This window comes from Amblyomma mixtum, chromosome 9, assembly GCF_055824585.1.
Source record: "Amblyomma mixtum isolate Tamu chromosome 9, ASM5582458v1, whole genome shotgun sequence".
Classification (NCBI taxonomy): Eukaryota; Metazoa; Arthropoda; class Arachnida; order Ixodida; family Ixodidae; genus Amblyomma; species Amblyomma mixtum.
This window is the reverse complement of record NC_143020.1, coordinates 74,583,831-74,597,557: the sequence shown is the minus strand read 5'-3', so window position 1 is coordinate 74,597,557 and position 13,727 is coordinate 74,583,831. Positions and strand designations below refer to the sequence as shown.

At 46.0% G+C, this 13,727-nt stretch overlaps 1 protein-coding gene across 1 annotated transcript; it reads right to left on the bottom strand.

Annotated features, from left to right (window-relative positions):
- Window positions 1-4,992: 4,992 nt before the first annotated feature.
- On the bottom strand, window positions 4,993-6,183 carry LOC149329751 (uncharacterized). The gene has a single exon (XM_089559289.1). It carries the CDS (start codon window positions 6,172-6,174, stop codon window positions 4,993-4,995), a length of 1,182 nt encoding a protein of 393 aa, XP_089415415.1. The 5' UTR covers window positions 6,175-6,183.
- Between the last annotated feature and the right edge of the window lie 7,544 nt (window positions 6,184-13,727).

Below are 13,727 nucleotides of genomic sequence, written 5' to 3'. Positions count from 1 at the left end.
GTGAACGCGCCTTAATACTCGGTGCGCGCAGATTTGGAGACCATGTCGACGCTTTGGCGAAGATGCAACGGGGTTGCTACCGTTCTTTGCCGCTACCTCGTTGCTGCTGTCCGCTTTCTTTTTTCTTCAACACCTTCCGCAAAAACTGAGCAGAATTGCGTCTGTTACCACACGCAGGCTTTGCTAAATTTAGATATAATAGGTCAAGCATGCTATTAATTTTTAGCTGAGCATAGCGTAGGAAATCACTACATTCCTACCCGCAGAGTTCGATAACTTGTTTACGACGCGAATAGCAACCGTGCCCTCTGTACACGTCGCGAAAAGAGAAACTCCCGAAAGTGTGATGAATTTTTGCCTATCCCTGGCTTCTTCTATGCATAAGCATCGTTACGCTCTGAAACAGTTTATAAAACTCCTAGGCGCGAAGTACTTTGATATAGAGAGCCTAATTATTTGCGATGGGTAATATGGGATGCCAGCGTATCATGCTGCCCATTTCCCTCTGTCACGTACTGCGCCGTGGCATGTTGTGCTTTTGGCTCATTCCTGCGCGTCCTGTTAAACGGCTACTTTACTTTTACAACACGCGGATGTCCTTTCTATTTCACTAAGAGTGCCTCCGCTACGACATCTGTGCACGGTTCTGCGAATGGTACCCGACGCTGCTCCGCAACTCAAAAGATCAATTTACTGAAGAATGAAACTTCACAGTGCACCTATTTCCTTGATGTTTAACGTCCCAAGCGACTAAGGTTATGAGAGACGCCGTAGTGGAGGGCTCCGGAAATTTCGACCAACTGGGGTTCTTTAACGTGGACTGACTTCGCAGAGTACACGGGCCTCTAGAATTCCTGCTCCAAAGAAATTCAGCTGTCGCGTCCGGGATCATACCCGCGTCTTAGGGGCAGCAACCGAGCACCATAACCACTGAGCCACCGCGGCGGCATATCCTTGATGAAGAAGACGATATCTAATGTACATTGGCCAATCCCCCCACGTGGGTATGTGCCATTATAAAGAGGATGAAGAAGAACACGAAGAATCGGGAGAGTGTGTTCCAGTTTTACACGCGTCGTGTTAAACTGCAACACACTCTCACGCTGTGCATTGCGCATCGCCTTCTTCGTCAACTAACACTGCTATCAAACTAATATTCGGTTGCGGCGGTAGCCTATATTTCTCTTGAGGAGTGGCTTGCGAAGTTGATCAGTTCGCGCCACCACAGGTTCAAAACCTATTCCAAGATGTTCATTTATTACTTCACTCCACCATTTCCTTTCATAGAAAGGCAATCGGTTGGCGTTTACAACATTGTGGCGGAGCAACGGTTTGGATTTGGCAGATTTATTTGTTTGTTTCGAATAGCCTCGATCTCCGAAGCGTTGAAGAGGGGAGTAAGTTACAAAAAACAAAAACCGAACATGAAAGCGCCAGGTAGATAGCGCAAAATTCAAAAAAAAAAATCATATAGCGTGAAAGGCTAAAAAGCGAGAAAACGAATATAATTTCACTATAAAAGTAAATCGAAAAGCGAAACAAGACATGAAAAACAATATCAAGAAAACAGCCAGAGGAAAAACGGCATTAATAAACGCTCAGGCGACACCACAAAAATTATCTAACAATTACTTGCCTTAAAAGAGTGTGTGGCCTGATATAGATGTGATCTCTGCGGGAAGGTGGTTCCAGTCTTTAAATTTGTTTGGAAAAAATTAATAATAAAATGTGTTAGTGCGGCAATTAGGAACAGCAACCTTGTGACGATTGTCGACACACGAGGAGCGATAGCTAGGCAACAAGATGAATTCACGATGTAGAGACTCGGGGTAGAAAACTTTATGAAACAAGCAAATGCGAAAAATTTCACGGCGTAAAGCAGACAGGGCAAACCAACATTAGACCTCATTAACGTTTAGCTGGCTTTTCGGTTAGGATTATTTATTTATTTATTTATTTATTTATTTACAATACTGCTGGTCTTATTGCAAGACCATAGCAGGGGCAATTAGTACAGTGCAAAAAACAAATATAAACATATTATTCAAAGGCAGCAAACATGGCATAAAAGCAAAGGTAGGGAAAAGTGAATTGGCATAGCAAAAGGATATACAGAACAGATCTTCGACAATGGTAGGCACAATTTCAAAATGCACTCAAAATCGCATACATGACAAGTTAGAAGGGGTTGTCTTCTTGCCTAGATTTGCAGTCACGGTTGCTGCATCGCCACTGTGTATTACGACAAATGCTCTATCTGCGACACGAATGATGATAAGGATTGAGTGCAGGTGATGTTACGATCCAAGTGATTCCATTCACTAATGGAGAGAGGGAAAAAGGAATGCCTAAACGTGTCATTATGGCATACATACTCGGTTAGTGTGTTCGTATGTTTGTGCCGTGAAGGTGGCGATTGTGAGTACGTCACGTATTTTTTCACATCTATCCTGTACTGCTCGTGTAATAATTGAAACAAAAACTTTAAGCGCGCTTGTTTTGCTCTTGCGGATAATGTTTGGAGACCGGATGAAGCTGCAAGCAATGTTGGGGAATCTGTGCGCTTGTATTTATTGTGAATTATTCGTAGGGCTTTGCGTTGTATAGCCTCAAGTTTTGTGATGTTAGTTATTGATTGGGGGAACCAGACTGTGTTCGCGTATTCTAAGACTGGCCTTACAAGGGTTTTGTAGGCCAGGAGTTTAGAAGATACTGGTGCGGACCGCAAGCGTCTCCTGATAAAGAGAAGTTTCCGTAAAGCAGTAGACGTGATGTTAGCAATGTGAGAGTCCCACCTCAGGTCAGAAGACAGCGTAATACCTAGATATTTATGGTGTTTAGTTTTCGCTAATGGAACGCCGTTTACAGAGTAAGAAAAGCAAAACGGGAATTTTTTTCTTGTTACTGTCATACAAACGGATTTTTTAGTGTTTATTGTCATTTGCCACGTGTTACACCATTCTGTTATTTTTTTTAGAGAACTGTTTAACGACAGATGGTCTTCGCGGTTGTTAATAGTTTTGTAAAGAATGCAGTCATCTGCGAAGAGCTTAATGTTACAATCAATGTCATTAGTTATGTCATTGATGAAGAGCAGAAATAACAATGGACCAAGGACTGATCCCTGAGGAACGCCCGACGTTACTGGAACTGTTTTGGATGAAACATACTCAAAAACCACAAACTGAGACCGATTTGACAAAAAATCTTCTAACCAAGATAGTAAGTCGCCTTCCCCGATAACAGTTTTTAGTTTTCCTAGCAACTTATTGTGTGATACAGAGTCGAATGCCTTTGAAAAATCGAGCAATATTATGTCTGTCTGGCTACAGTTATTAATATTAAGTGCTAGATCGTGTACAACCTCTGTTAGTTGAGTAACGGTTGATAACCCGCGTTGGAATCCATGCTGATGGGGTGTCAATATACTATTGCGCTCCAGGAATGAGGTTATGTGCTTCGAAATTATGTGTTCCAAAATTTTACACGATGTACTTGTAAGAGAGATTGGCCTATAGTTTGAGGGTGAGGTAGTGTCCCCTGATTTATGAATAGGTATGATCTTTGCCATTTTCCAGTCTCTGGGCAGCCTTGATGATGAAATAGACTTGCGAAAGATAATACCAAGATACTTGCTACACCATTCGGCATATCTTTTTAAAAACTCATTTGGAATATCATCCGGACCTGTTGATTTTTTTGGATCTAGGTTCAGCAGAAGATTGAAAATCCCGTCATCGGTAATTCTGAGAGGTTCAATATTTAGCAGGGGCAAATTGCAGGAGTCGGGGATGATGCCGTTATCTTTAGTAAAGACTGAAAAGAAGAAATCGTTGTACATATTAGCAGTATTGGCCTTATCTTCTACAGAGAGACCGGACTGCACCGTTTTACGGCCACGAAAATGGCTCCAAAACCTGTGTGGATTATTTCTCAAAAAACTTGGGAAAGTTACGTTGAAGTAGTAGTCTTTCGCTTGTTTCGTGACCTGTTTGAGCTTTTCAACGGCACTGCTTAATTTAGATTTCCTCACATGACTACCACCTTTGGTCTTGATAGCTCTGCGTAACCTCTTTACATGACGCTGCGCGTGAATGACGTCTCTAGTGATCCAAGGGTTATTTTTAGCGATGCGTTTGATCTTGAGCGGGACAAAGTTAGTCATACAGTACTGTACAGCGCGTTTAAAGATAAGCCACGTAGCGTCTATGTTTGTAGATCTATCTGATGCGCTCTCGGCAAAGCTGTCGAATTCATGGGCGAGATAAGTTAGGATAGCTGCGTCGTCTGCCTTTGCAAAGTTTTTTATGGTGGTGGTTGGACAGTGGCATGTCATGGTGCATTGTAGCGGTAATTCACAAACTGGGATTTTATGGTCTGAGATGCCTTCGATGACGTGGGTTGCAACACGATGGACGGGGAAATGTTCACTGATTAAAATCAAATCAAGAATGTTTTTTGTTGAGCCTTGTACGCGTGTAGGATCGAGAACTATTTGATGGAGGTTAAAGTTTATCATCAAATTAATTACAGCGTCGGAGATAATTGAAGTGTGATGCATGGTAGTCCAGTCGACATCTGGTAGGTTAAAATCGCCCATTAGAATGATTCGCGAGTTACAACAGTATTGCTGGAGGAAATCTTGAATTACCGATATGCATTCGTGTCCAGAAGAAGGGCTTCTGTAGAAGCTGCCAATTATAATGTTGGTGTTGTTGCAAATAACTTTGCAGAAAACAGCTTCAGCGCCGGTTACTTCAGGAAGCATGACAAATGGGATGCGCTTTTGTATCATAAGTGCCACGCCACCACCGCGGGAGGCGCGATCCTTTCTGACAAGTTCGTAGTTCGGTGGAACAATTTCATCGTCGCTGATATCTTGGGAGAGCCAGGTTTCAGTAATCGCAACTATATCTGGTTCGTGCTCAAGCAGAACAGTCTCTAGGGATTCGACCTTATTTATAACGCTTCTCGCATTGATGTTGATAACCGTCAGTTCTTTGACCGTGCTCCCCGTCGAGTCATTGGTGGGCTTAGATCGGTAGAGTTTTTTTCCAGAGGTGGTTGCTTGGTCTTCCCATCATGTTTTTTCAGAGGTACTCGATTATTCTTCTCATAGTCCCAGACATATGCACGGCCGTTGATGAATAACTTGTCGAAGGCCAAGGACACTTTTTCTTTTCTTTCGCGTTCATCTTTCGCGCTCGCCCAAAGATTTTTCCTGATTTCACGAATTCTGGGGGAAAAATCTTCGCCAATACAGAATCTTGTGTCCTTTAGCTTCCGACCGTTCTTCAATATAGCTGTCTTCTGTCTCGAATCTAATAGTTTAAAGATAACCGGGCGGATCTTGTTGCTCTCTGGTCGTCCTAATCTATGAATTCGTTCGATGGCGACCTGGTCAAGCCCCAGAGTATCTTCAATAATTTTTTTGTTAACAGCCTGCTCTAGAGTTTCGCTGTTCTCTTCATCCTCCTCTTCTAAGCCATACACTATTAGATTCGATCTTCTGCTCCGGTTTTCCAAATCGTCAATCCGTCTTTCTAGTGTATCAATTATTTTAGTCATGCGGGAAACTTCATTCTGGCAAGACGTAATCTTGGTTTCCAACACTGACAATGCATCCAGTTTCTTATCTATTTCTGTGAGTCGTTTTTCTTTTATGTCTTTTATGTCGCAAGCAATGTCCTTTAGTTGTTTTGCAATCTGCGCAAGTTCAGGGCCAGGGTTAGTTTCCACATCACCTCCTAAAAGCAACAATTTTCCAAGAAACACTGCAGTATCGTGCACTATACTCTGAAGCTGCGGGCACGGCAGCACTAGTAGAAAGCGGTCATCTGAACGGTAACAATTTCCAAATTCTTTTCTTACCTGCACAATGAAGGCAAAATGATTATTCCACCGCATGCCGGTAGTGCCGCCGTGCCCAGTGACAGCGTGATGTTCGGGGAGGCAGTATATATTGTTGATCTGCGGTGGCGCTGGTAGCGATCCGTGCGTGCAGTGGTCCGCGCATGTGCCCGGTGACGATCGGTGTAGCCAGTTAACATCCAGATGCGGTGTCAGCGCGTCTCGCACGTGGAACTTGGCGGTGGTGATTCCGCGATCGAAGGCATTTTCCTCGGGCAAGTGGCTGATGCTGGCGCTGGTCGGAGGCAGCGCTCCGATGACCATCTGCACAATGAAGGCAAAATGATATACCCAATCACAATATTATATGTATGTATATATATATATATATATATATATATATATATATATATATATATATAAACAAGGGAAGGGGTGTGAGGGGCTCGTTATAAATATGAGAAAAGCCAACAGCCACAGAAACCAAGGGCACAGGGGATTTGTTTAATTATTGTATTTATTTTTGTCGTGTTGATCAATAATATGACTGAATATGTTATCGCTTAAAGCTAATTGATTAGAAAAGCAGAAGACAAAACAGCCACATGCCGCCGGTGAGATCCGAACCCACGAGCTCCGAATTACGCGTCCGGTGCTCTACCGCTGAGCTACGGTGACGACTGTCAAATCTTCTGCTTTCGGGGGTATTTATGTTTACATATAACCTAACCTTGGGAGTGTTCACCAGCGCCACCCACGTTCTTAAGCGGCTGACGTAGCACGTTCTGAGTTACCGCTAATGTGACGTAGAGCGTCATCGAACGGCGAGGGTGGAAGCTGCGTGAGAACCCTCTTATGCTTCCTATGGCGTCAAGGCTGCCAGAATCGAGGCCAGAATCGAGCAATTAACCAAACAAGGGAAGGGGATGAGGGGCTCGTTATAAATATGAGAAAAGCCAACAGCCCAGAAACCAAGGGCACGGGGGAATTTTTTTTAATTAATGTATTTATTTTTGTGGTGTTGATCCATAATATTACTGAATATGTTATCGCTTAAAGCAAATTGATTAGAAAAGCAGAAGAAAAAGCAACCACGTGCCGCCGGTGGGATCCGAACCCACGACCTCCGAATTACGCGTCCGGTGCTCTACCGCTGAAATACGGCGACGGCTGTCAAATCTTCTGCTCTCGGGGCTATTTATGTTTACAAATAACCTAACTTTGGGAGTGTTCAGATGGATCGAGCCACAGGCGCGTAGGAACACACTAATGTTGTGCGCGCCATCCTGATTGGATGAGGGAGCTCTACTTTCGTTGTGCTACAAACATCTTGTGAGACGGAGTATAGATACAAACTAAATATGCTTAATGAGGGCGTCATATATGTATAGGTTAATGATAGCGTTACACAAGCACTATGCATGACCTCTAGGCAATCAACGAGCTATCACGTAAACCCGATGCAATCATTAGAGTGTAGTTTTTCAGCGGCCATGAACTGCTCCTGGAGAAAGCATCATCGCGCATTCACTAGCACCTCAAGGCTAAGTACATGGGTTGTCAGATGTGCTGTAATGGTATGCAGAGCGCTAAACGTTCGATACCTCTCGTCTTATTGATTAAGATGCTCTGCTATTTGCATGACAGTGAAGTTGTCTGGTACTGGAATATAATTCACCCTTACATCTTCTCTACAACTCAAGTACGTTTCCGACGTAGAGAGAAATATTTTTGTAGTTAGTTCCGAACCAATTCATTCTTTGGGTAATTTCTCACTTGTTGACGTTTCTTTCTAGTGAGCGCTTCCTGCGGGGACCTTTTTTCCATGCACTGGTTTTCTTACCGCAATTCCATTTCGCCCAACAGGCCCATTCACGCAGGTGTGCATGCACTCGCTCAACGCTGTCTTCCGAAGAATTTTTTTTAAGGGAGGGAGGGGAAGAGCGGCCATCTGCGCATTCAGTGCTGCTCCTGTGCCTCCTGGAGATTTTAAGCAAGTGGCGCTCCGGAAATTTGTTCGTGGCTGACTTTGTGTCAAGGAAGACGCTGGTTCCGGGTGCGTGTCCTCTTAGGAATGTGATCCCCAGAATGAATTTTTTTTTGGTCGCCTCTGTGAGACACAGGTGCAATGAACGAATGTAAAATGTACAGTGTACCTCTTCAAACACTCCATGGCTTCTTTGCGATTAGAGCCAAGAAAAATTTTCGGGCAGCCTAAGTAATCTCAAGAGAGAAATACGATAACGGTCTATTTGGATTCATTGCGCGCTGATGGCGACGACCTCAGGAGTGCGACATATTGGCATTGACGCGCGTTAGATGTCCGACTATCAATTATGGCAATTGCGTCGTGTGTCGTATAAAGTAGTCAGCGAGACACATACGTTCGCGTCGCCGCGGGCTCGAAACCTTGTCGAGGACGTAGAGTTTTTGTTCATTTATTTATTACGGTCTCCGCCCACCTGACACTCTGTCCCCCCCTGCACACATATTTTCACCTTTCCACTCACACACTTGCGACTTTCGATGTAGCCCTTCACCTGGATGAAAACAAGTTCAATGTTATTGAACTCGCTCTGGTACGGTGGTGAACGAAGTACTTCGTGGCAATGGGTAGCCGCCAGGATGTCCATGCGGTACACAACGCTGGTGTGTTTACTTTTTAAGATAGCTTCAGAAGTTCTGCCTTACCATGTACTGTGACCACGGAACAGGGTTGCCGTTGGAAATTTTTCGAAAAGAGCCAGATCTGAAGCTAAAAGCAGCCAAAATTAGCCACGCCACCTGATCTTGGCGCCAAATTTGTAGCCAAATAGAAAAAAACCATTATTATAAGCCACTTTTATTAATGAACAAAAAATCATATTTTAATCAACGCAAAAACACCGAGTAAATAAATAACACGGAATTTTGGCCCTCTTGCTCGGCCTTTTTCCATTTTTCTCGAAACGTGCGCTTTGCTCTTGCGTCTTATCCAATGTTAGACGCCGGTGTCGCAAGCCGAAGGCACAAAAACAGAATCTTTGTCGCCTTGTGGTATACAAGTGTTATTTCATCGGTACCGTGCTCCTCGTTCCTCTCCTGCTGTCATGCCGTTCACACGGCTGCACCTAAACGCATGGTTTCGGATGCATGATCCTAACAGAGAAAGTACTCTAGATGAGCGTTATTTTCTCCAGATGCAGCGCAGCGTCCGCACAGCCTCTGCTTCTCCGTGCATTTCAATTAGCGTCATTTTCTCCAGATGGCGCGCAACGTCCTCGCGGGATTTGCTTCGACGTGCGCCCATCACCCAGAGTACGCGCGTCTGCGCACCCGCGTCTGCGAGTTGGTATAACAGCTCTATGTGCGCACCGCCGGCGGAGAGAATATACGAGTCGACTCGCGTCGAGGACGCGCGCGCGCATCAAGGAGACCGGGACAGCCATGAGGACAGCAAAGCTTGGAAATAATTGTTCTTTTGTTCTTGCTTACATTTGTATATGCAATTGCAAAAAAAAATGGCTAGTAAATGCGCCAAAATACAAGTTCAAAGTAGCCAGAAAGTAGCCAAGGAGCCAACGTGAAATTTTCACCGCCAGACGGGGTCGAAAAGTAGCCAATTTGGCGCAAAGTAGCCACCAATGGCAACCCTGCCACGGAACACCTTTCTTAGCGAGCCAAAGCTTAAAGGTGCACTGAAGAGGAATCTGAACTCGACTTTTTGTCGCGGGAACTCGATCTGCACGTTCTGAGCATTCTTAGAAACTTCGATTTATTGCCCTGTGTGGCTGATTTTCCTAATTAAATCGAATTAACGTCCGGCTCCCGGCTTTTTTTTTTTTTAATCCTGCCTCGTACGGTATGCGGAGTCGAAAAACGCGTGGAGTGCCTTGCAGCCCGCTCCGTGGAGGCTTTGCTTTCGCTTCATTTTGTTTTTTTTTAATTTTCCGTGAATAAATGGTTTCATTCGCAGATAATATAGCCGCAAAATAAGCCCGCAGAAATAAAAATATGCGCGGACTATTTGTTTCTACGGGCTACTACGTATTACTCCGCCGATGGCAGAGCGGCAAGCCGCCGCGGGACTGGCTGAAAGGCAGTCCACGCGTTGGTCGACTCCGCCCGCCGTACGAGGGAGAACTAAAAAAAAGAGGCGGGAACCGGACGTTAATTCGATTTAATTAGTAAAATCAGCCACACAGGGCAATAAATCGAAGTTTCTAAGAATGCTCGGAACGTGCAGATTGAGTTCCCGCGGCAAAAAGACGAGTTCAGATTCCTCTTCAGTGCACCTTTAATACCAGCTTTGCGCGTAGACTTGGTAGGTGCTTTCAAGAGGCAAGCTATGATATGGAGCACAGTCCATGACGACAATCCTATTGGCCGGAATGTTTGGCAGGAGCTTGTCGGTGAACCACTTCTCTATGTAGTTGCCATCCTTATCAGACTGGTAGTCAATGTGTTTTTTTCCTTTTTTGCACCGAAGAAACCAGCAGCAGCGTCTTCCACGAATCCTGTTGCACTGCTTCCAGCGTGTACAAGGATCAAATGGGCCCCTTTGCCCGAAGGCGTAGCCAGTTCCGTTGTTAAACCTTCCAGGAAGGCATCCTGAGATAACTTCACAGTTTTTTCCTGCCAGACGTATTCTTCTGTGTGCCCTGCGTTGACCTAGGTTTCTTCTATGTAGATGATGCACCTGTAAATGCAAAACAACCGAGTGCACGACTTAGTGCTTGTAAGTAAACAAACACACTGCAGCGTGTACGTAGGCAACCTACTGCAACAAACAGACTGCTGACCACTGTCTCACACACAGCCGTTCAAAGACATTCGAGAATAAGAATTATCTCGGCTTTATTGCTCCCTTGCTCGGGCTTATATTTAACGCTCAGGCGGCATTTCGTAGCCAGTTTATATTCACTGTATGTTTGCATGGGGCACTTAAATAATTCAGCACCATTTGAAATTTCTTCCCTTGTGGCGACTGAGAACAAAAATTGCCAATGTTCGCAGCAGTAGCGCCAGTATCTTGCACCACTTGATGAACGGGCAGTGTACAGTGGCTGTTCATTCCAACCTACGGTGACGACGAGATGGCACAACCCATTGCAGTGCTACGGCATTTTTGGTAGTTTTGTTGTTTTATTGCTAAAGCAATACTACTTTTCAAGCCTTTCCGGTGCGATGGCGGTGCACATGAAATGACCTCTGTGTGACGTCACGCCGTAGAGCTGGGCGACCATCTCGCGGCGTCCGTGTGCGACGGCGGTGCACATGAACGGCGGCCTTACTCCCGCTCTCTCCCCCAGGAGTGCCACAGGTGTTGTGACGTCACGCCGAAGAGCTGGGCGACCATCTCGCGGCGTCCATGTGCGACGGCGGTGCACATGAACGGCGGCCTAACTCCCGCTCTCTGCGCCAGGAGTGCCACAGGTGTTGTGACGTCATGCCGAAGAGCTGGGCGACCATCTCGCGCCGTCCGTGAGCGACGGCGGTGCACATGAACTGCGGCCTGACTGGATTGGATTGGACTGGATTGGATTGGATTGTATTGGATTGTATTGGATTGGATTGTATAACCGATGCATCGCGAGAAGTCTAACCACAAGCACCACCACCAGCTGCTACTCTACCAGCTGAACCATGGCGTAGGTACGGATATTGCTTTCGCAATTACCGGGCTTAACCAAGCTAAGCCACAGCGAATTTTTCTTCCCGCACCAATTGGGATTTCGCGATTAAATCTGACCCATGAGGACACGCGTCCCACGCAAACGTAGCACAAAACTGGCCGTGAAACGTCATCTCTCGCAAAAGGTCGGCAACAGCAACGTGGTTAAGACTATTTCTTTAAAATGTGTTGTTCTGAAGCAATACGCACTGTTTCGACTACGAGGCTGCAACGCTAACATCAAGCTCTATATGAAGCCAGTCTGAGCAAGAAAATAAGCAAGGAACGAATCGTACCTGCCTTGTCCTCGGAATTCCTTGATCGCCCGCAGGTACCTGCGACGCCAGGCAATGATGTCATTTCGCTCGATCAGCGCAAGGTTCCGTTTCCCTCTTGAAATGCATATCTGATGTCCTTCATCAACCTCCACAACGACGTTTTCTTGAAGTTCGGCAGGTCGTCGCCCTCTCTCACAGCCTGTACTGACAGTGTTTAGCAACACTGTCCAGTGTTTGGACTTCCCTGCTCGCGTACATACTGTGCCCTTCAGATGGATGGCATGTACTGTGAAGCTGCCATTCTTGACTTCGCGAGCTTGAACTCTTCAAGTCGCGAGGTATTTTCTTCGTATACGCCAGAGACACGCACAGACTTGATTCTGGCAACGGTACGGTGACACACTCCAGTGTAACACTCAGATAACTCAGTACTTCCCGTACAGACTTCCCAGGAAAATGGATCCTGGTACGAGAGTACACATTTGCAATTACTTCTTTGGCGTGCCTTGACGGCTTGGATATACGAACCTTTATGAAAATGCGTACAGCAGAGGTGGCCGGGGGCGCTGTGCTGGACGCCATTTTCTCAAAAGTGCAAGGGAGCCCAAAAGAGTAAACATAGCGGCCAGGGTGGCGGATACAGCGAAAACGTGAAATGGAAAAAGACCACCAAAGCAAAATACAAATTCACACATCTTGATCGATTTTCTCGCAATAAGAGCGTTTTTTTTGTCACGCTGATGACAAATGTATTATCCACGAAAACTGCCGGCAAAGCATTTGTTATTTTTCGCTCACCACAAGCAGAGCAATATTTTTTGTCGCGGATTCAGGTTGCCCAAAAAAGAGCGCTATCTTTGGCAGCGTTGCACCCGATATATGAAACATCCCGTAGTTACGTGGACACAGAATCACACTTTGAGCTACGTGGCCGTAGTGGAAGAGCGATCTGCGTTGCACCCTTTGGCGTTGAAAAGGTTGTAGCCGAAGCGCGATTGCACTGCACGGTAAAGATCGCCAGGTGGACGAAATTAACCCGTAGCCCTCCACTACGGCAACCCTTTCTCTCTGCTCTCACTCCAACCTTCCTTTCCTGCCTCCCTTACGGTGGGGTTTAGGTGTACACCGAGACATGTGAGATAGATAGCGCCATTTCCTTTTCTTAAAAGGTGAACGCCTTCGTTGGCGTTGACAACATTGTGGCCGTGCAACGGTCGTGACTCGTCAACATGATTGTATATTCATATATATATATATATATATATATATATATATACTGTAGTGTAGCAGCCGCGCTCGCTCACTGTGGGGAGCTATTCGAGTGAAAGACGACGACGATTCAGAGGCGTGAAGCTCGCTCGCAGCCCGAACGTTTGCCTGAACGTTGGAAGGCGTCCAAGGTACTGCTGAGTCACAACTCCCTCTTACATTTGTTGGAGGCTGCTGTACGTTCCCCCTCACATACTGAGCTCCGTAGCCGCACCTTACCTTCGCCGTCCGTTATGCATGAAGTCACCAGCGAGACAACCCACATCCCTTCGCCTACCATCTTCTGTTCTGGCGGGCTCCGGCAGCGCGATCCCAGCGTATTCAGCGGTGCCGACGACCAGGATGTCGACGACTGGTTGTCCTCGTACGAGCGCGTCAGCGCCCACAACAAGTGCGACGATGCCACCAAACTTGGTAACGTTCTCTTTTATCTCACTGACGTAGCCAACTTGTGGTTCAGAAATCATGAGGCCGACTTGCCGACCTGGTCGTCCCTCAAGACCAGTTTCTGGGAGGTATTTGGCCGCCCGGCTGTGCGCAAACTGCGCGCCGAACAACGCCTCCGCTCCCGCGCTCAGACCACCACCGAAACCTTCACAAGTTATACTGAAGACGTCCTCGACCTGTGCAAGCGCGTCAACCCATCCATGCCGGAGTCCGACAAAATTAATAACATC